Consider the following 19,044-nt stretch of genomic DNA (forward strand, 5'->3'; position numbering starts at 1 on the left):
CAGAAAAGACTGTGCATGGTGAGTAGGGGGGACTGGTGGAGAGACCTGCTGGTACTGCTTTATTTCATGTGGGAGATACCAAAGCTCTGTGCAGTGGAAGTGGGACCACCATCTACAAGATCAGGCAGCCAGAAGAAATGTTATATACTTATACTGGGCACATTTTTAATGGCTCTGGGACTACTCTGAGCCAACAGCGCCAGATATGGTGGATTATTCAAGGACTGAGGAGTTACAGGGATTGGAAAGAGGGCCCACAGAAGGAGTAGCAGAGGTGATTTTTTTATTTCATCACTAATACAAGTTTCGCAGCATCATCAAAAAAAAAGAAGCCGGACTGTGGATGTGTGGCTCTCAAGGTGGGAATGGTCTTTAGTGTCCACAGTGGTGACCTTATCAGGGCAACCATGGAACTGATAGAACTTACAGTGAGGGCCAAGCAGGCTTCAAATAGGAAATGCTGCAAAGTAGCTGCCATTGAGCTGGAACACAAGAAATCAGGCAGATACAGAGACCAGGGTCTCAGTGCCCTGTGGCAGGCACTGGTGTGAGCAGGTTTGCCCGATACCCTACTGGGCACATCCCGGGTAGGAGCAGCTTAAGCCTTAGCTTCAGCTCTTCAGTCACTTCCCCCACTTCTTCCAGTTTTAACACCATATCCTCTTCCCGTGTTTCAGATCTTATGTACATTTTTCCCGTCCTTTCCCTGTAGCACTTTAACCTCCTTCTTCAGTATTCTGTCTTTGCTATTTTCTCTCTTTATTCTTACTTCTTTTTCCTTTTTTTGACTCAGTTTCTGTCTCCAACTCTCTTCTAAGTCTGTAATCTCACTACCATTCAATAAATCTATTATTTTCTGCTCCTTTCAGGCTACACTTTAATTATAAGTTTGGCTTTCACCAAAAATTTTAATTTCTCTCTTTTGCATACTCAGGTCACATTTTTTGAAGTCTATATTGTCACACTCTACCCAGTTCCAAATGTCACCTTCTTCTCTACTGTCACGGTATCTGTTCATCTCATGGTGCCTCACTCACAACCAGCTCTGCTACTCCATCCCCTCAGTTCTTAAAGTAAAGGAAACAGCATGCCATGATAAATTTACTAAAAAATCTTCAAAGTTGTCATCAAATCCTATGCAGTTCTCTTCTGTACCTTCCCTATCAGGAAAAATTTATCTGTTGCCTACATTTTCTAACCTCCTGGCATGCAAGAACTCTTATTGGTCCAGAAGTCTAAGACAAAGGCAATTTTGCCACGGAATTCATCAGGAATCCTAAGTATTTTCTGTCTAGAATTGAAGAGGTTTGATTATCACAAGTATTTTCTGCTATAAATGTTCTGGAATAATCATTCTGTTGCAAAATTAACAGTAGATATAGAACAGGGAAATAACATTATTATTCTGACCAGATTGTATAAACTTGGGAAAACAAAGCTTTGAAGTATAAAAGGGTTTGCAAGAAATCATCTATGAACAACTTCCAAGTCTGCAGCTTTTCAACTGCATATCTTTCCGTGGAGGATGAGAAAAACACCTGTTCATACACCTGGAGTCCTTCCTCAGAGATGCCATGTAAAGTGTTGATTCTTACACTTCAGTCTATCTGCTGGTAACAACACGACAGGAATCCATGGAAATGTTGCAGGAAACCAAGCATCTGACTCCTCATCCTGATAGGATCTTGAGTGCAATCCCTGATTTCTAAAAATCTTTCAATAAAGCAGATATATTTGATGGTTTCCCTCAAAACCCTTTAGGAGTATGCTTTATCAAGTCTTGTGAGTGAAAAATATCTACTTATGTCATGTTCAACAACAAAACCTTACCCTTTCCCTGCTCCTTCTCTCTAATATCAAATAATTACCTTGGACTTCCATAGAGCCTCTCTAAAACTAGAAATAAGGAGAAAAATCACTCATCCTTCCTAGGTTTCTCACAAGGTGACAAGAAATTCTTATATGTGTAAGGAAGCCCTTAATCTTTGTTGAAATTTTTGTGAGAGAAAACTCCAACAGAGTGTAACTTCTGCACTTGTCTTGGATCAAAACATAATCAAGAATTAAAATTCACATTTCTTTTTGAAAAGAGTGATGCTATTTTTGTGCATTCAGGCTTCTTGTTAGAAAGACAAGGACTAGATTTGTCCAGACAGAAGACTCACCTGCTTACAGGGGAATATGAATTTGATGTTTATTTATGCTTCATAAAAATGGCACAATTAGCAATGTAAATATGAATTATAGTTTTCTGTCTTAACTATATAGAGGGTAAAGGGAAAACTATATAGAAGGTGAAAGTGTAATTGGATGATGGTTTCATAGTGACCATAAGGATGTTTTTTTATCTAGAAATGCACGTCAGGAACAACTGCAGAAGCTGCTTAAAGCATGAGGATTAAGAAAATGCTAGACTATCAAGGTGGTAGTTGCCTATTTGCGGACAAAAAAATCAGTCACAAGTTCCAAATAATAGTTCTCTGCTTGTAAATGTCTATCTTCCCTTTCTTTTCCATGCAAGAGCAAACAGAGTGTGCATAGGGAATAACAAGACTGGAATTTGAGGAAAGTGGGAAGAGGCTAGTATCAGGTTGGGGTGCATACCCAGGCCTTCTGCTGTTTGCCAGACAGATTTCTCAGGGCAGATCCTTCAGCAGAGAGGAAGACTGCACTCATTGGCACAGACTTTGTTTCCTGCTCAAGAAGCCTATACACATGCTATTACAGCAAATCCACCAAACACACTTGACATAAACTGGTGGGGACTAGGACTAGCAGCACAGAAATGAAAGGCTCCATTGTCTATTCATGGTCTCATAAACTATTAACTCTCACTTGAATTGTTCCGTTAGATTCCCAATGTAAAATCTTCAGCTTTCTTTTGGTCTTTTCCCTTCACTTTATCCAATTATTTGTGCAGGATAGCATTTTAGACATGTAGTACTCTAAGTTGAAAGGTGTCTTCCACTGGAAATTCAGATAGATTGTACTGTAGGAAAATATCTCACAGCAGGCATGTGTTGTGTGCTACAGGGAGTGCAGTGTTTGTCTGAGTCCAAAAATTACTAAAGATTTGTATGGAGACTAAGTAACAGAAAAAACATTTAGGAAAATATTTCTTAGTTCTTATAACATTGATTCTTTGGTAGGGAACTTCCTTGGTTTATGAAATAATTTAGCAAGTGCTGTGTTTTAAATTACAAAGTACAGTGCATAGCACTCAGGGTAAGGGCAGTTTTGTTATTATGACTGCCCAAGATCTGATAAACTATTATATCTGACTTTATAAACACTTTATTAAATATCACACTATCACAAACCAAAGAATGTTGTATAAAAGCAACTTGAGCAATTCGACATCCACTTATTGTCATAAAAAAAGAAATATTCTCTTGATTAGTTTCTATGAAGCATAATATCTGTAAAATAAACAAGATAATCCTTATGTAAACTGCACAGGGTACATAGAGCACAAAAATGGACAGAGGCACAAAGAACATTCTTGGCTCTAAAGCCTGAAAGCAAATTTCCGCTTCATTTAATCTAGTTTAATAATAGTTTTAATTGTAGTATTTTAAGTCACTGAAAAAAACTTTTTTGAAATTGTATCTTGGTTTGGTTTTTTTTGTTTTTTGTTGTTTTTTTTTTTTTCTTAGATTGAATCTATCTCCTAGGTAGCATCCCCATGACTGTGATGAATCTGTGTGTTCATTGGCTCCACTTATACATAATCTCTGATACACCCGGATTTACTGAGTGGCAGATTTCTAAGGAATCTGAATAAGAAAAATGACATTAACTGCTATTATTCTGAGTAGCGCCATGCACACTCCTATGCCACACAATGCTTTCTCAGTCACACACTACCTGTAGTTTAAGGAAATGTCCTCCCCTGGATTAACTTTCATTTTTCTTTATTCCCATGTCCACAGAATCGATACTTCCCATTTGCAACCCCCCCGTTTGGTGTTTTTCTCTATTTAGAGTCAGCCTGACTGGCAAAAGTGACGAAATACCCCATGGAAATACCGCGGTACTCGGTGCAACTCCACCTTTGATACTGGTGGCACCCGTGTCATTAGCACAGCCATCAGAGTGCTGTGTGGCAGTCAATACACGTCATTGCTCTTTCTTAAACAAGCGTGTCCAGCTCAGCTCCGGTGTAAGAGAGGCTGACACAACTATCGAAGATATTCCCAGAGATCTTTAAGGGGCGTGCAAAAGGGAGGAGTTTTCTCTCACGTGGCTTTGCAGAGGAATTTCTAACCCACGGTGCCTTTAATCAGGATTAGGCGATAGCATCTGAAACGCAGGCAGCTGGGGCTCCGTTCTCCGCTCTCCTCAGCTGCAAAACCGTGTCGGTGAACTGATAACAGACAAGCACTTAAAAACCTATTGCAGGCACAAACTCCTCTCTTCAGAAGCTGTCTTGGCGAGATGGGGGTGAACCTTGCCCAGTATGCAGGGCAATAGGACTCCCATTACCTACAGAGGTATTAGAAAAGTGTTCCCAGATGAAAGTCTTTATCCAATTTCAATTGTCCACTGAACAACAGCATTAAGAGCAACATTGTTCCATTTGCTTCTGTGTCAAACAATACGACGACTGTTTAGCATTACGTTTTGTTTCCCTGAGTAGCTGAAACTACTGTGGGAGTAGAGAAGCATTTACATCCAAAAAATCTGCATTCCTCAAAGCAGATGTTTTTAATTTTAATAACATCAGCCTATAGTAATGAATATCTGAAATATTCTGATCACTGTTGCTGTTTAGGAGTAATGCTCCATCGTAGTGGGTTTGCAGAAAACATCAGGAGCAAGCAGGAGAAATAAACTTCTACTAACTGCGCTACCAAGAGCACTTCTACTTTTTTTTTCCTTTGAAAGCCATTTAAAATGTTCTCCTGTGCAGAAGAATGACATTTTCTTCACTGTCGATGTGCCATATTATAGAGCCATACTTGGAAAAATTGCACATGTAAAATTTTTTGTAGTGTGTGCCTTTACTTTTCCACACATGCAGCCCAGATGTGTGCATGCACATATCACACAAAACGGGCATGTACTGTTTTTACAAGCTAGGACATATCTTTATGAATAGCACACAAATGGAGAGAGGGGAAGCCCTTTTGGACTCCAGGGTATGCAGGGCAGCGTCCCTGGACTCCAGGTAAAAAAAGGTGTATGCATGTGCAGTACTCACTTTTCCCACTACTCTGTCCATCTTGCAGACTGCAGGCTAGTGCAGCCATCCTTCAAGTAACTGCAAAATAGTGCTTGCAGTCCTTCAGTGTAGCAGAATGGAGCTCAGTCCAGGCTGTTTTTCTCAATGGAAAGCAGTAAAACCAGCCTGCACTGTGGTCTGCCTCCCCAGGCAAGACTGCTAATGGTATATAAACGAGCTTGACTATGTAGAATTTTTTTCCACCAAAAGTAGGCACATGCAAAATTTCAATGCATACAAATAGGTGCCACTCTGATGAAAAGTTGTCCTAAGCAGAACAACTTGTACTGATGAGGTTTGTAAGTTTTTGTGATCTTTTTCCCATGGATGTCTTTTGTAGATGTTGTTCCACACATTATTTGGATTGACATATCTGAACTGATTGTTCTACAACCTTTCTTAATAAAATCAGGGCTCTGAATCCACTTGCCTGTTTTATTTTTAAAAAATAAATTTAAAAAAAAAAAGAGAAAACCACAACTCACAGGAAAAAAAAAAAAACCAGGAAAAAAAGCAGTGTGACTTTCATTTAGTGGTATGTGAGAAAAAAAAAATCGACTAAAAGGACTTATTTGAAAAGATTATGTTTAACTGCATATATGCTGCATCTGCATTCTGCTTTTCTGCTTTCATAGCTGTTAGGCTTCAAATGCCCAGTCTCTTAGAGTGCCATACTGAGTGCATGTGTGCAGGCTGAGAGAGGAAAATCTTGGCACTGTGTGATATGTGAAGCAAGTGTTTCAAAATCTGTACTTCCAAATCACTGCAGCCCAGCAGCGCACAACTGGAGCTACCAGCTATTCCTTGATCTCTAGGTGACTTAATCTGGATCAAGGTGCTCAGGGTAAGCAATATCAGGAGTTGGTCATAAGAAGGAACTAAAACAAGGCATGGAGACAGATAAAAAAATATGCTTAGCACCTCAGATGCAAATATGTTTGCATTATACAAAACACTTTGAGGATGTATGAATGTTTTTGGACTTTTTACAGTGGAACATGACTCTGAAAAAACACATTGGATTTAAATCCTCAAAGTGCAGAACCTGCACTTATTTCAAGGAACATTAGACTCTTTACCACCTGGAAATCCTCTCCCTGAAGTACCTATCTTTATTTTCGCATGCGAATCATTCCTAGGGAAAAAAAATTTAAAAAAAAAAAAAAGTCCCTTCAAAACTAAAGGTGTATTTTAGCTCTATATATGCATCAATTGTCTCAAACCTTAATAGTACTAGAGTAACTAAGCCTATTGTGTTCATTCTGAGGTGAAGGTGGAGCATTACTTCGGAATAAAAGTTTTGTGTATTAGTAAACTACGAAGGGGTAATGCCAGTGGGCACCATAAATAATCAAAGCATATCAGTGCAGTGATCAGATGTAAACTCTTGTGCCAGCATTGCTTCCATTAAAATCTCAGGGAATTTCAGTTTAATTTCTCATTGAACTGAAGGGCACAGAGTTGGATTTCTGTGTTCCGGGGGGGCTGGGAGGGGGACTATGGGTTATTCTTTTCTATGTAGGTATCTTTAAATGTACCTGCAAAATAGTCATAAAACCGTTGAATCCTTGAGTTTTGCTGCTAAAGAGAATCCATAAAAAGAGATTTATTGTCATATTTCCTCTTGGTGTTTCACTGTTCCCCTCTATCATAAAATATTCTAGTCGGTTTATAGCAAAGCAAATATAACAGCTTAGTTCATAAACGCCAAATTCTTCTCTGTTACACTCCGGCTTTCAGACACAATCGAATTAGCTCCGATCTGTGTTGATGCCGCAGTAAGGAGGCTTATCGACCCCTGAGTGTTCGGAGGGGTCCTTGTGCAGGGACCGAGGTGGACCCGCACCAGCCCTCAAGTCTGCAGGAACCCGTCCAAGCGCTTCCAACTTTTATTCTTCCTGACGAAGATTTAAGGCGGCTCTGTACAACAGTCAAACAAGAATAATCAGCTGTGGAAAATATAACAACTCATAAGAGCAGTTTAACAGAAAGAGAGGGAGCGAGTGCGGCAGATAAAACCTGCTGCTCGTTCTGCCCTGCTCGGGGACAGGCGGGCCGCCCGCCTGCTCCCTGACCCCGTCATGAGGGGGCAAGGCGGCTCTCGGGGAAAATCCCTCCTGCTGGAAAGCTCGTGGCTTCAGAGCAGACGTTGCAAAACACGCCCCCCCCCCCCCCCCCAAAAAAAAAAAAAAAAAACCAAAAAAACACAAATAAAAGATTTTGGAAAAGAATCAGCATTTAGCCGGAGAGGTTGCGAGTGATGTTTTAGTTTTGGCGGACACCACTCGCTCGGTGGCTCCCGCGGGAGGTCCCGCTCAGTTCCCAGCCCAGGGAAAGGTGTGTGCGAGGCTGTACGGCAGAGGCGGGAAGGCAGGGGCGGTCGGGGGGGTGGCAAGGGGAACTCGCCCCGGCGTGCAGGTAGCCACAAGCCAGGCTGTAATTACTAAATAAACAAGGTGAAATATTGAATCGGCCTCGCCCGTGACAAGATCCGCGCTTTTTGCCGCCAATTTCTTTGTGGAGCTCTATTTGAAGGCTCGTGATTGAGGAAACGTTGCGAATAGCAGTTAGGGTTTCCCTAATGAGACCTCTAGAGGAAAGCAGTGGCATTCAGGGGCTACAGCAGGAGGAGGGGAAGCGCTTAACCCTTTCCAGCCGCCCCCAGCCCGCCGGGGCCGCCCGCCCCCGTGAGGTGCGATGGGCAGGGGGCCAGCCCGCCGCCTCCCCCTCGGCCTCGGGCACTGCCAGCACCGGCGGGAGGGTGCCCACCGCCCCGCCCGGGCACTGCCGGGGCAGGGCTGAGCATCGCCGGCGGCTCCCGGAGGGGCGGCCCACGCCCCCAGCGTGCGCCCCGAGAGGAGAGCAGCGTGGGGCCCTGACCCACACCGCCCTTTGATGTAGTGGATCGTATCTGCGGGCTGGTGCGGGTCCTCCTCGGTCCTGTGTGGCTACGGGCTGATGCTTCAACGCAGTAGCCCAAAGGCGGGCAGGGGAAATAAAAAAAAAAAAAAAAAAAATTAAACGGCCCTCAGAAATGCCGAAAAGGCAGGGAACTTACTGAACTAATAACGAGTTTTGTCACACCAACACGCACTGCGCGGGGGCCTGTGGCACTCCTTTCCTCCGATCCATCGCTCTCATTTCTGTTGCTGTGTGAGCCTGCCCCGACACTCATTCTCGCAACCTCGCACTCGCTTCGTGCTCAATTAGCGCCTGTCTGAGCCCGTATTACACACGAATGAGACCTCCGGTTAAAATGTCGATGATATTTTGAAAGGCGCTAATGCCTGTGAGGGAATGTGGATCGCAGTCCTCTTCTGCAGGCTGCTTTCTCAATGTGCTAACACTTGAACCACATTGATAGCTCCCCGTTCTCGATTTTATAAGTCAACTTTAGCTCCCAACAACGGGGCTTGGCTTTGCAATGAGTTGCCTGCAGCCTATGGGATCTTACCTAGAGCATCTGAAGGTCCCTCTTCCCGGGGCGCCAGCCTCTGCTGCTCGCACGCGAACCTCTGCCTGTCGATTGTATATGTATGTGTACATGTACACATATATATTTATGTATACACACACCTGGACGGAGATCAAAATAAACTTTAAGGGAATACCTAATAAAAAGTGAGCATTGTCTCTCCCTAGAGGAAAGAAAAGGTGAGCTGCAGAAAAACAACGTGTTGACTTAGTAAAATAAGTTCTGCAGGGTGATATAAAGCATTTATTTTTGTTGTCGCATTTACACCCACTCCTTTTGGCCGCAGCTCCGTTTCCCTCCAGGTCTGGGGAGGTGCATGACATTCACCTCTCCATTTTCCGGCTTCTTAACTTTCCTGAAAAGAAGAATAAAGAAATTTTTTTTCCCGTCTAAAGCACAGCAAATAAACATTTTGTGTATCCACAAATAGGTCGTATCATCGTATCATCTGTACGAACAAATAACGGTATGCGGCCGTGCGTTTCTTATAAAATCTCCTGTATTCTGTTTACATTATACCGTTTCTGTTTGTAATTATTTTATTTTAATTTTATGTCACTTTTAACACAAGCCAGACCGGTTTTCCCTCCGTGTTTTGTACACAATGCTCTCTTTCTCGATAAGACGTTCTGTCCTATCTTTTCACTTTTTTCTTTTAAAAAATGTTTATAGTTCCCCAAGAGCAATTCTCCAATATTTCACTCTTGCATTTTAAGGACTTGTCCCTGTCTTGCTTTATTTGTTTGTGTGAAATTTAGTTTGAAAGGAGATCAGAGAGAGCAGGAGGGGTTTGTAATAAGAGAATGACCAAGTGACCTAAAGGCTGATTATATGTCATTAACTGGAGACTTGGCGTATCCAAATTACCAAAAAGACCTCACTCAGCCAGATAAATTACACCGAGATACGCATATAGGAATTGCGGTACGGGCTGATGCTTGCAACAAGTGTGCAGCCGACATTTGTAGGACTGAGCTGCTGAATTTTCGGACGAGCCCGTGTGTTGCAGCCGAACCCGTGCAAGCGGGAGCGGGACGCAGCGCCGCAGGTACACGGCGTGAGGGACACCGGCAGGACGACACCGACATTTTGGGGAGTGTAGTTAGGGCCAAATTGCGGCTAATTTTCACTGCTCCAGAGGGATTTTTCTCTTAAGCCAAGCGAGGTTACCTTTGATCTATGAAGGCTTCTTAAACCCCAGCCTCGTTAAATGGAGACTTTCCATGAAGAATGACAATAGAAGTGTTGATTTTTGTTAACCTAAACACAAAACGATGCCAGCCCAGCCTTCTTCTTTCTCCACCGTCTGAACTTCAGATGCTGGACGACAAAATATTCGTTAATGAAGGCAATTACATTCGCCAGCTATTTCATCAGAGTCGAGCTCAAGAGCAAATTAAGATGTTCTTTCCCGGGAATACAAACAAATATTAAGTGGGAAAATAGCGTGTTTGTCTGTATGCGTGTTCGTGTTTACACATGAGTGCATGTATAGGAGATGCGCATAACAATTCCAATAAATTGAGACACGCTGTGTTCACTGCAGAATTTTGCAAGGTCTTTATTACTATTCTTCTGACAAAGAAGGGCTCTTGGTTGGAACTCGTTATGTTTTTCTTTTCTTTCCCTGATTCCTGTCCAGGGTCTAAATACAACTCTGGATGCTCAGTCACAAATATAAGCAATCCTCGAATAATTGCTTGCACATGCAGTGGTAAAACGCGTAGGGTCCCGTGCTTACTGCCAATCATTGCGACTTATTAAATGGTCAGTGTCTTGGTGTCTTGGTTTTTTCTCATCCCTTATCTTCTTTTTTCTTTTTTTCTTTTTTTTCTTCTTTTTTATTTTTTTCTTCTTTTTTCTTTTTTTATTTTTTCTCTTTTTTTTTAATACACAACGGCTGCAAGATTATCATGCCTGAAATATGTGGGCGTTCATTACCGATAACAGTAACGTAAACCAGGGTTCCTTCACCTCCAAGGGCAGCGATTAATTCGGGCCTGCTGGGCCCGATCCCGCCCTCTGCCCTGGGCGTTGAAATACAGGTTGTGTGAGCACAAGAGAGGGTGCAAGCCAGGCCCATTAGGCACAAGTCCTTTTCATTAACCCGCACTGACAGGTTGACCTCCAAATCATATTTCTCCGTGCCTCTTTTCAAAAATCCCTTTTCTTGCGTGTTTATGCTCTTTCACGAACTCCTAAGCGACGCCCCAGATACAGGATGCATTGCATCCCTGGGACACGGGATGCTCCAGCATCCCCAAATACATCCGAGAATGATACCCCTTTCTGATACGTTTGGTCCCGGGTCAATGACATCATGCACTCTTATAAATTCAAACCCGTCTCGGCTTTTCAAGCCCTGCACCGGGCGGTAGAGCGATGCGGTGGGCAGCCGGAGAAAGGAGAATCGGCACCCCGATACTTAGGGAGCTGAGGAAAGGAGACACGCCGAGGGAGCTGCAAGGCCAGGGCAGCACCTCAAAAGCAAAGGACGGGGTGTCCTTGAGGTGCTTTCGTGTGTCTGATTATTTCTTGGCTTTAATGAAAATTATGGAGGGAGATCTCGGTGCTGCTGCACGGAGCAGGGACGGGTACGTCTGGCGTCCGTACCGGGCACCTCAGCGGCGACCGCCGCTGCCCTGTCCCCATTACCGTCCCACCGGTTTCGGACGCTCCTCAAAAGGAAGCTGCGGTCGAGAAGCAAATGAGCGGGCTCGCTGCCCAGGCACCGGTGAGGCGCCTCTCTGCCCCTGGTCTGCTCCTCACAGGGTCTGGCCCGGTGCAGTGTTCCCAGGTCAGCCAGCCCGGGAGTCCCCAGCAGATGTGGGTTTCCGACCACCCAGCGTCGGCATCTCTTCCCCGTTTCCATACGGTTTTCCCCGACTGATTCGGAGAAATTAGCTTAATTTGCAATTTAGCTTAATTCACACAAGCCCGGCGGGGAGGAGGGGGGAGCGCAGCTCTATTGTTCTGTTATCCCAGCTCCCACCCTACTCTTGGCCCGGAGGAGAGAAGTGACCTGGCGATAAGCGGCCCGGCGGCGACTGAGCGCCGGGGCAGGGCAGCGGGTGGCCCCGGCGGCGCGGAGCGGGCGCCCGGCCCCGCAGCCCCCCGCCGCGGGCTCCGGCCGCCGCCGGGCACCCACCGGGGGGCAAGGGCAGCCCCCTCCTCTCGCTCGGCCCCGCGGAGGGCTGCCCGGCTGGAGGGGCAAGAACGCAGGGCACAACCTAACCATACAGCCACCCCACACACCGATTCCCGAACAAATGAAATAAGATTAATTTCACAAAGCCGGTAGAGGAAGAGAAAACCAGCCTCGGCACAGTCTCCACCAAAATTTCTTTATTATAGCAAGCTAGGAGAGTCCTGTTTGGCAGCAGAATCCAAATAAATCGTCGCCTAACATGCAACTATTTTGGCAGGGAAATAAAGTGACATAAGACTAGGGTTTCTTTTTCTTTTCTGTTTTTTTTTTCCTTGGTTTTTTAACCATATGATTTGTGCACAAAAAAAAATCTAATAAAATCAATAAGTGCAAGATTAATAAAATGATGGTGCTTTTAGCGGACTTTGAGCATAGTATTGGGGAAGGTACTTTGAGCTGCAGCGTGGATCAAACAGAAAAGGCTAGAACCCATGATGGGAAATCCTGAGCATTTAAAAGCTGAGGAAGGACAAGAGCGCTGCATTTGCTCTAAAACTCGCTTGATAAAACTCATAAATAACTACTGGGATAAGAGGGAAAAATATATATAAGATCCTTCTGGGTGCTTTATCTAGAGATTGTCTTTCTCCAAAGTTAATTAAGCAATCACGACGCTAGCTTTGGAGACTGGTGTTCTGATCGATATCTCCTGTATATTTTATTACTTTTTCTCTGTCTCATGTTTTCCGTTTCCTTCATCTTTGGAGATGCTATCAGAGCGGCCGTAGTGTCCTGTCACAGAGACTGTCACAGTTGCAGTCTAACCTGCAGTGTATCGCAAAGCTCGTACACAAACAGGGAGAGTGCAGAGAAACACACGCCCGTTTGCAAGACAATATAACTTTCCGGCCTTGACAAGGTCCACTTCTTCTTCCCATCAAGAATATATCGCAGCAATACAAAGCTGGAGAACCGCTGCAGAAACTGGGTGGATTTCCAAGCTGCGCCCTGCAGACACATCATCCCGAACGGCGGGGACACGCTGCCTGGCCCCTCCAGGGCTCTGCCTGCGCAGTCTGCCCACGGCCTTCATACATTTAAAAATTCACACGGCAGACACATTCTTTCCTTGGGATAACACAATATATACACGTGTGCTTGCGCATATAGAGATACAGATATCCATCAGCTGGCTGCAAGCATGTGTGTGTACGTATAAGATATATGTGTATATACATCAATTCTACATCTGGACTAGTTTTTCACTTTCGTACTCAGTTTACACCCAGACGCTCACGCATATGTGTATATGCTTATAAAAACCTACGCCTGCATGTCTGTGCTCCTTTCACGTCTCCTCTCTAGGTCCGATTCTACACTCCCCGCCCTGCCGAACCGCGGGGCCGGCGCTCTTCCTCGCCTTTAGTATTTCCCCGAGGAAGCAGCCCCCGCGTACCGCAGCAGGCTGCTCCTTGGCGGCCGGCCTCATCCGCGGACACCGTCCACTGCCTGCAGGGCATTCCCCGCCGAGAGCCGGCAGACCCACTCGCAAAGCCCCCGGCTCCCGACAAGCCGCCGTGTACCAAGCAGCCCCCTCCACGCCGGGATTGCCCGAGCCCAGCCTGCCTTCTCTCCCTGGGCATCGAGTTGATTTTCGCCCTCTTCCCACCACCCAGCGCTTCCCCCGAGGTACCCCCACAGCCTCTGCAGAGGGGCCGGAGAGCGCATCAAGCTGCTGCAGACATTGTACCACAGTTCTTGCTGCCTTCTTCCGCAGACTCCTCCATCTCTATCTTTCTCTTTCTTTAATTTATGACCTCTCAGCTCCTGTTGACACAGTTTTCCACACTGCCTATATTGTAGAACTGCATTACAATATACGCCGAATCAGCCTAGGCGTCAGCCAGCGCAGATGAGAGTGGGTATTTGGTATTTCGCAGCTATTTAGTTACGCTCGGCTCCATTAGAGGATGACAACAAATGCACTTCGCCTCCTAGTTATCCATGAGTTACAGCTTGAGATTCATTTTTCTTTTGTAAAATCTTCAAGTTTACTAAAGCAAAGCACCTAAATAGCTACAGGAGATTTCCTCCTCGGCCTGGCTGTTAAGCAAACATTTAACTACTCCCTTTCGATAACTAAACCTGCTTTCCGCAGATGCTGGTCTTTTTTATTGCAGAAGCAGGAATGCTGAGAAATATTTATATATTTGTTAGTAAAAGCTAGAAAATTAGCTCGGAACATGCTGTAAAAAATATTCGGTTACTTACCGATCATACCAGTCCAAGAAGCATGAGACCGATTTCAGGCTCTTGAGTCACTCGGGTGAAGGCTGGTGGAGGTGCACGAGGGCAGGCAGTAAGCTGGAAAATAATCAGTTAGAGTCGGACTTATTGGTAATGTCTCAAAACAATCCTTACAAAACCATCCCCGTCCAAGCCCGGAGCGCTCCTCTGCCTCGGTCAGCCAGGAGGCGCGCCGCCCGAGGCAGCCCGTGCTAACGCGGCTCGCAAGCCGGGTGACAGGCAAGGCAGAGCCGCTTCGCCTCCCGCCTCACGGAAACTGGTGATCTGGTGGTGTGTATTAACCAGCAATACGAGTATGAGCCGGAGCGCTGCTGGGGCATGCCTGTAGCAGTCGGGCATCGATGAAGTGCCCTCCGAAGCCGGTTTTATTTGTTCCTCTACCGGACCGGCACAAAGCACTTTGCCGAAGCAACCTCAGAGCCTACCAAGCTTTCACATAAGACTTTTGCCAAGAAACTTCTGGGATCCATACTGTACCTGGTTTGAGATTATCCGATATTTAAGTTTTAACGAGTTTGTAGGGGGGGTTTTGTTGTTTGGGTTTTTTTCTTTTTCTTTTCTTTTTTTTTTTTTTTAATGCAGATTTTACTGTAAGGCATCTGCTAAACACTTGCATTAACCTCTGCCTCCATGATAATTTTTCCCCCCTTGTTTTAATTACATTAGGGATGCGGAGGGGCAGCCAATCCTAAAAGAGGAGCTCGGCAATTAGCAGAGCGAACATCAAAAAGTTTTATTGCGGAGGGCGGCGGGCTCCGCCCCCGCCCCGGCCATTGGCGGTCGCCGCTTCTGACGACATATATTAACCCGAGCGGCCCTAAACATGTAGCTGTACATGGAGATCGGGCCGGGGAGCCCTGCCAGTGCCCCGCGCCGCGCCGAGCCCCGCCGCCGCCCGCCGCCGCCGCCGCGCCCGGCCGAGCGGCGCGGATGCCGCAGAGGAGCGCCGGGGCGCTGAGCAGCGCGGCGCGGCGGGCAGAGATGCGAGCGCCCGCCCAGCACTGACGGCCCCGCCGCCGCGCAGGGCAGAGCCAGCGCCGCCCGCCCCGAGCCGGGGGCGCATGGAGGGGGGCCGCGTGTAAGTACCACCCGGCCGGGCCGCGGCGGACTTGGCGAGAGCGGAGGGAAGCAAGAGGCGAGGAAGATCCCAGGCTGGGAAGCCAAGCCATTTTGTTTTGGTCGACATCTCTCCATAGTTTTGGTGGTGTTTTTTTTGTTTATTTTTTCTGTGCGCGCTTCCTCGAGGACCCGGCCCGGGCGAGGAGGAGGAGGAGGAGGTGGAGGCACAACGCATGAGCGGCGGCGGCGGCGCCCGGGGAGGGGGGATCGCTCGGGCACCCGCGGGGACTCTGCAGCAGCGCCCTATGGAGAGGCAGCGGGCAGCGGGGCAGTTCTGAGGGGTGAGCGGCGGGCAGCATCTCCCGCCGCTGCGACGGGGGTGGGGGGCGGGCGGGGAGGGGAAGCCTTTGTTTTGGGGCCCGGGGGGGCGGGGTGGGGTGCTCTAGGGAGCGGGGATGAGTCTAGTGGGCGGCTTCCCCCACCACCCGGTGGTGCACCATGAGGGCTACCCTTTCGCTGCCGCCGCCGCTGCCGCCGCCGCCGCCGCCACCCGCTGTGGCCACGAGGAGAACCCCTACTTCCACGGCTGGCTCATCAGCAGCCACCCGGAGATGTCCCCCCCCGACTACAGCATGGCTCTGTCCTACAGCCCTGAGTACGCCAACGGGGCGCCGGGCATGGACCACTCCCATTACGGGGGGGTGCCGCCCGGGAACGGCCCGCCCGGGCTCGGGGGGCCCCGGCCGGTGAAACGCAGGGGCACGGCGAACCGCAAGGAGCGGCGCAGGACTCAGAGCATCAACAGCGCCTTCGCGGAGCTGAGGGAGTGCATCCCCAACGTGCCCGCAGACACCAAGCTCTCCAAGATCAAAACGCTCCGTCTGGCCACCAGCTACATCGCCTACCTCATGGACCTGCTGGCGAAGGACGACCAGAACGGGGAGGCGGAGGCTTTCAAGGCAGAGATCAAGAAGACAGACGTGAAGGAAGAGAAGAGGAAGAAAGAGCTGGTCAGTGCTTCGGAGCGGGACGGGGCGGGACGGGGCGGGGGAGCCGCGAGGGGAGGCTGCTCGCTCGCCCGCCGGCGCCCCATCCGAGCGCGCCCGGCTCCTCGCCGGGCAGAGTCGCCGGGGAATGTCCACGGGGGATACCTCGGTCCCACCGGTCCCTGGCCGTAGCTGCGGGCCAAAAGCGGGACCGTGCGCAGCCGCGAGCGGCCGTCGGCCTCCGGATCCGACCCAGAGGCTGAGAGCAGCCGCGGGGAAGAGGCTGACACATTAGGGCCCCCTGGGGAGGTTATTCCCGGGCTGCTGTTTGTCCCCTATCCCAAACTCTGATCTCGCAGGAGGCAAGCCTCTGCTCTCTTAGATGAGAATGTGGAGGTATGATTACCTGCTAAGCCCAACCCAGCTTTAAGCCTTCGGCAAGTACGAGGTTCGCAGCGAGAGGCTTTCCTGCCTCTGCGCTCCGCGCTTCAACTTTTTTGATTTCTAACGGGAGAGTCGGTTTAGGCCGGGCAGCGCAAGCCCGATTTCGTGTAGGCCCCATGGCGTGCTCGCGTGTGATTGATTCCCGCACATGTTACCGGCCGCAAATCCGATGGTTTGCCCCGGTACGTGCCGGTGCCCCGCGTCCCCCGGCACTCAGGGAGAGCGTGGTTCGGGGGGGCCTTATCGTAATCTCCGCGGACGGCTGGCCCTCCTCAGCCTCCAGCCCCGCGCTCCGGCCGCGACAGAGCAGCGGGGCGGCCCGGAGCGGGAATCGGCCTCCGCCGCTCCCACGGCCGGCGGCTTCGCCCGCAGCGGGATGCCGTGGAGGTCCCCGTTATGTCTCTCGAAGCCCGCAGGCCTCGATGAGCTCGGGTCTCCTCGTAGTTTTCGATCTCGAAGCAGAGCAGATGCGACCTAGAAAGGGGAGGAATATATCTAACCTTTTTTTCTCTCCTCTCCCCCTTCTGTTTCTCTCTCTCCCCTCGCATCCTGTCTCCCCAGAACGAAATCTTGAAAAGCACAGTTAGCAGCAACGATAAGAAAACCAAAGGGAGGACTGGCTGGCCGCAGCATGTCTGGGCTTTGGAGCTCAAGCAGTGAGCACGGCAGGACTGGAGGAGCCGTCCTCTTAGCCTCGGTAGTGAGCTCTCCTCTGAGGACTCTTTGTATTTGGAATAATCCAGTTTATTTATGTGCAATTTCTCCCCCAACCCCCCAAAATGTGGATATTTGAAGGAGAGGGAAAAAGCATTCCATATATGAAGAGGAAACTCCAGCTTGGTAAGGGGTAATGTCTCTAAATGTTTCGTGAATGTTATTTGCTCTGTATAGAACACGTGGGGAAAACAGAACCATAGAAAAGAAAAAAAAAATCCCTCCCTGGCATTAGTGTGTATGTGAAGTGTATCTTTAATACTTGGCCTTTTGGATATAAATATTCATGGGATTATAAAGCTATATTTCAACAGAAGCAGTTGCACCAATGTTTCGATTGACTCGGTATTTAGTGTTGTAATTTTGTTGTGGTCGTTCAGTATTTGAAGATGTTTTCAACAGTTATTGGTTATGTGCACTTCCGTCCGTAAGGGAAAAAGTGGAATCTAATTAATATTGAAGGTGTAAACGTTGTAAGTACTCAATAAACCACTGTGTGTGTTTTTTACAAAACAAAAGAAAAAAAAAAAGAAAAAGAAAAAAAAAAGAAAATCCAAATCTTTTTATGTTTTATACCTCAAAATGTTTTGAATAACAGCGTTGTTTATGGCTTTTTTTTTTCATAATATTTAAAATATTCGGAAGTAAACTAAATTATAAAGATGGCTCCTAATTTTATTTTTAAGCAAGTGACTGAATGAAAGGAGGGGTAGAGGGAGGGATCTCTCAGCCCCGTGAGTGTTGAACAGAAACCGGCAGTTCATCCTTGTGGTGGTGTTCTCCATGCAGGAGACCTACTGCGAACGGGAAGTGGACAAGGGTGCAAACCCCGCGCGGGTCAGGAGCAGCAGGGACGCGCGGTTTCCGTGCCGTCGGAGCCCGGGCGGCTCCGGGCGGTGCCAGGCGCGGGCCCGGAGCGGGGGCGGCTTCCCGGAGAGGGGCCGGAGGCAGGCGAGGGAGGCTGGCGAGATCTGCTCGGGGTGATTATGTAGCAGGTAATTTTACGTCAAGGAAGAAAGAGCGAACAAGGCAAGGGATTTGCGGGGGTCTGGTGGGGGGGAGTTGAGGAGGGTGTGCTGTAGGGAATATGTAAGATTTACAATGAGCTAGATGAACTTAATATTAACTTCGTGGTTCCTAAAACTCTCCAGGGTTGCACGTTTCCAGTACGCCACAGCGAGTATAATTATTTTTAACCTTTTTCATCCAACTGCAAACTGCAGCAGCCCATGCTCTGGCTCTTTTTAGTACGTTCATTGCTTCACCAACAGGATTTTCCTTCCCCTAAATATCTGGCCCCGTCTATCGACTCCTTTACAAGGATCCCGGTGCCAGTCTGGTGACTTTTCTGCTCCCCAGTACCAGGGCGAGCTGCAGAGTTCAATGCTGGGAAATGCATGGCATCCTTCTGTACCGTAGGGACGCAAGGAAAATATGAATGATTTTCACAAAAGGAAGCTCTTCTAGGTATTTTTGTCCATTCCTGATTAAGGGCAATGTTTTCCACCTTTTCCATAATAAAATTAGGGCTCGTATTTTAAACTTTAAGGTAAATCACCTCTACTTAAACCAGGCTGGGTCTCTCTCCAGGCCCAGGGCTGCATACCTGCCGGCCTTCCCGTGCCACCGCGCCTAAGGAAGTGGCTCCCAACCGGACCCAGCAAGCGTAGGTAGATGTGCAATTGCC

The 19,044-nt window shown here is 47.8% G+C and overlaps 1 protein-coding gene and 1 long non-coding RNA gene across 2 annotated transcripts; one reads left to right on the forward strand and one right to left on the reverse strand.

The window, feature by feature from the left end:
- Positions 1-8,915: 8,915 nt before the first annotated feature.
- On the reverse strand, positions 8,916-15,568 carry LOC119700681. Its single transcript, XR_005256859.1, has 3 exons — positions 14,632-15,568; positions 14,119-14,211; positions 8,916-9,054 (listed from the first exon to the last, which is right to left on the reverse strand). It is a non-coding gene; the product is annotated as an uncharacterized LOC119700681 (long non-coding RNA).
- Positions 15,569-15,647: 79 nt separating this feature from the next.
- Positions 15,648-18,030, forward strand: HAND2 (heart and neural crest derivatives expressed 2). Its single transcript, XM_038136163.1, has 2 exons — positions 15,648-16,223; positions 17,205-18,030. The coding sequence occupies exons 1-2, from the start codon at positions 15,669-15,671 to the stop codon at positions 17,301-17,303; spliced, it is 654 nt and encodes a 217-aa protein (XP_037992091.1). The 5' UTR covers positions 15,648-15,668; the 3' UTR covers positions 17,304-18,030.
- The last annotated feature ends 1,014 nt before the right edge of the window (positions 18,031-19,044 follow it).

This window comes from Motacilla alba, chromosome 4 (genome assembly GCF_015832195.1).
Source record: "Motacilla alba alba isolate MOTALB_02 chromosome 4, Motacilla_alba_V1.0_pri, whole genome shotgun sequence".
NCBI classification, from domain to species: domain Eukaryota; kingdom Metazoa; phylum Chordata; class Aves; order Passeriformes; family Motacillidae; genus Motacilla; species Motacilla alba.

Excerpts from the sequence above, each read along its gene's own strand:
- HAND2 (XM_038136163.1), top strand. The coding sequence starts at position 15,669 with ATGAGTCTAGTGGGCGGCTTCCCCCACCACCCGGTGGTGCACCATGAG. Across the intron at positions 16,224-17,204 it reads AGAAGAGGAAGAAAGAGCTG|AACGAAATCTTGAAAAGCAC; the intron begins GTCAGTGCTTCG and ends CTGTCTCCCCAG.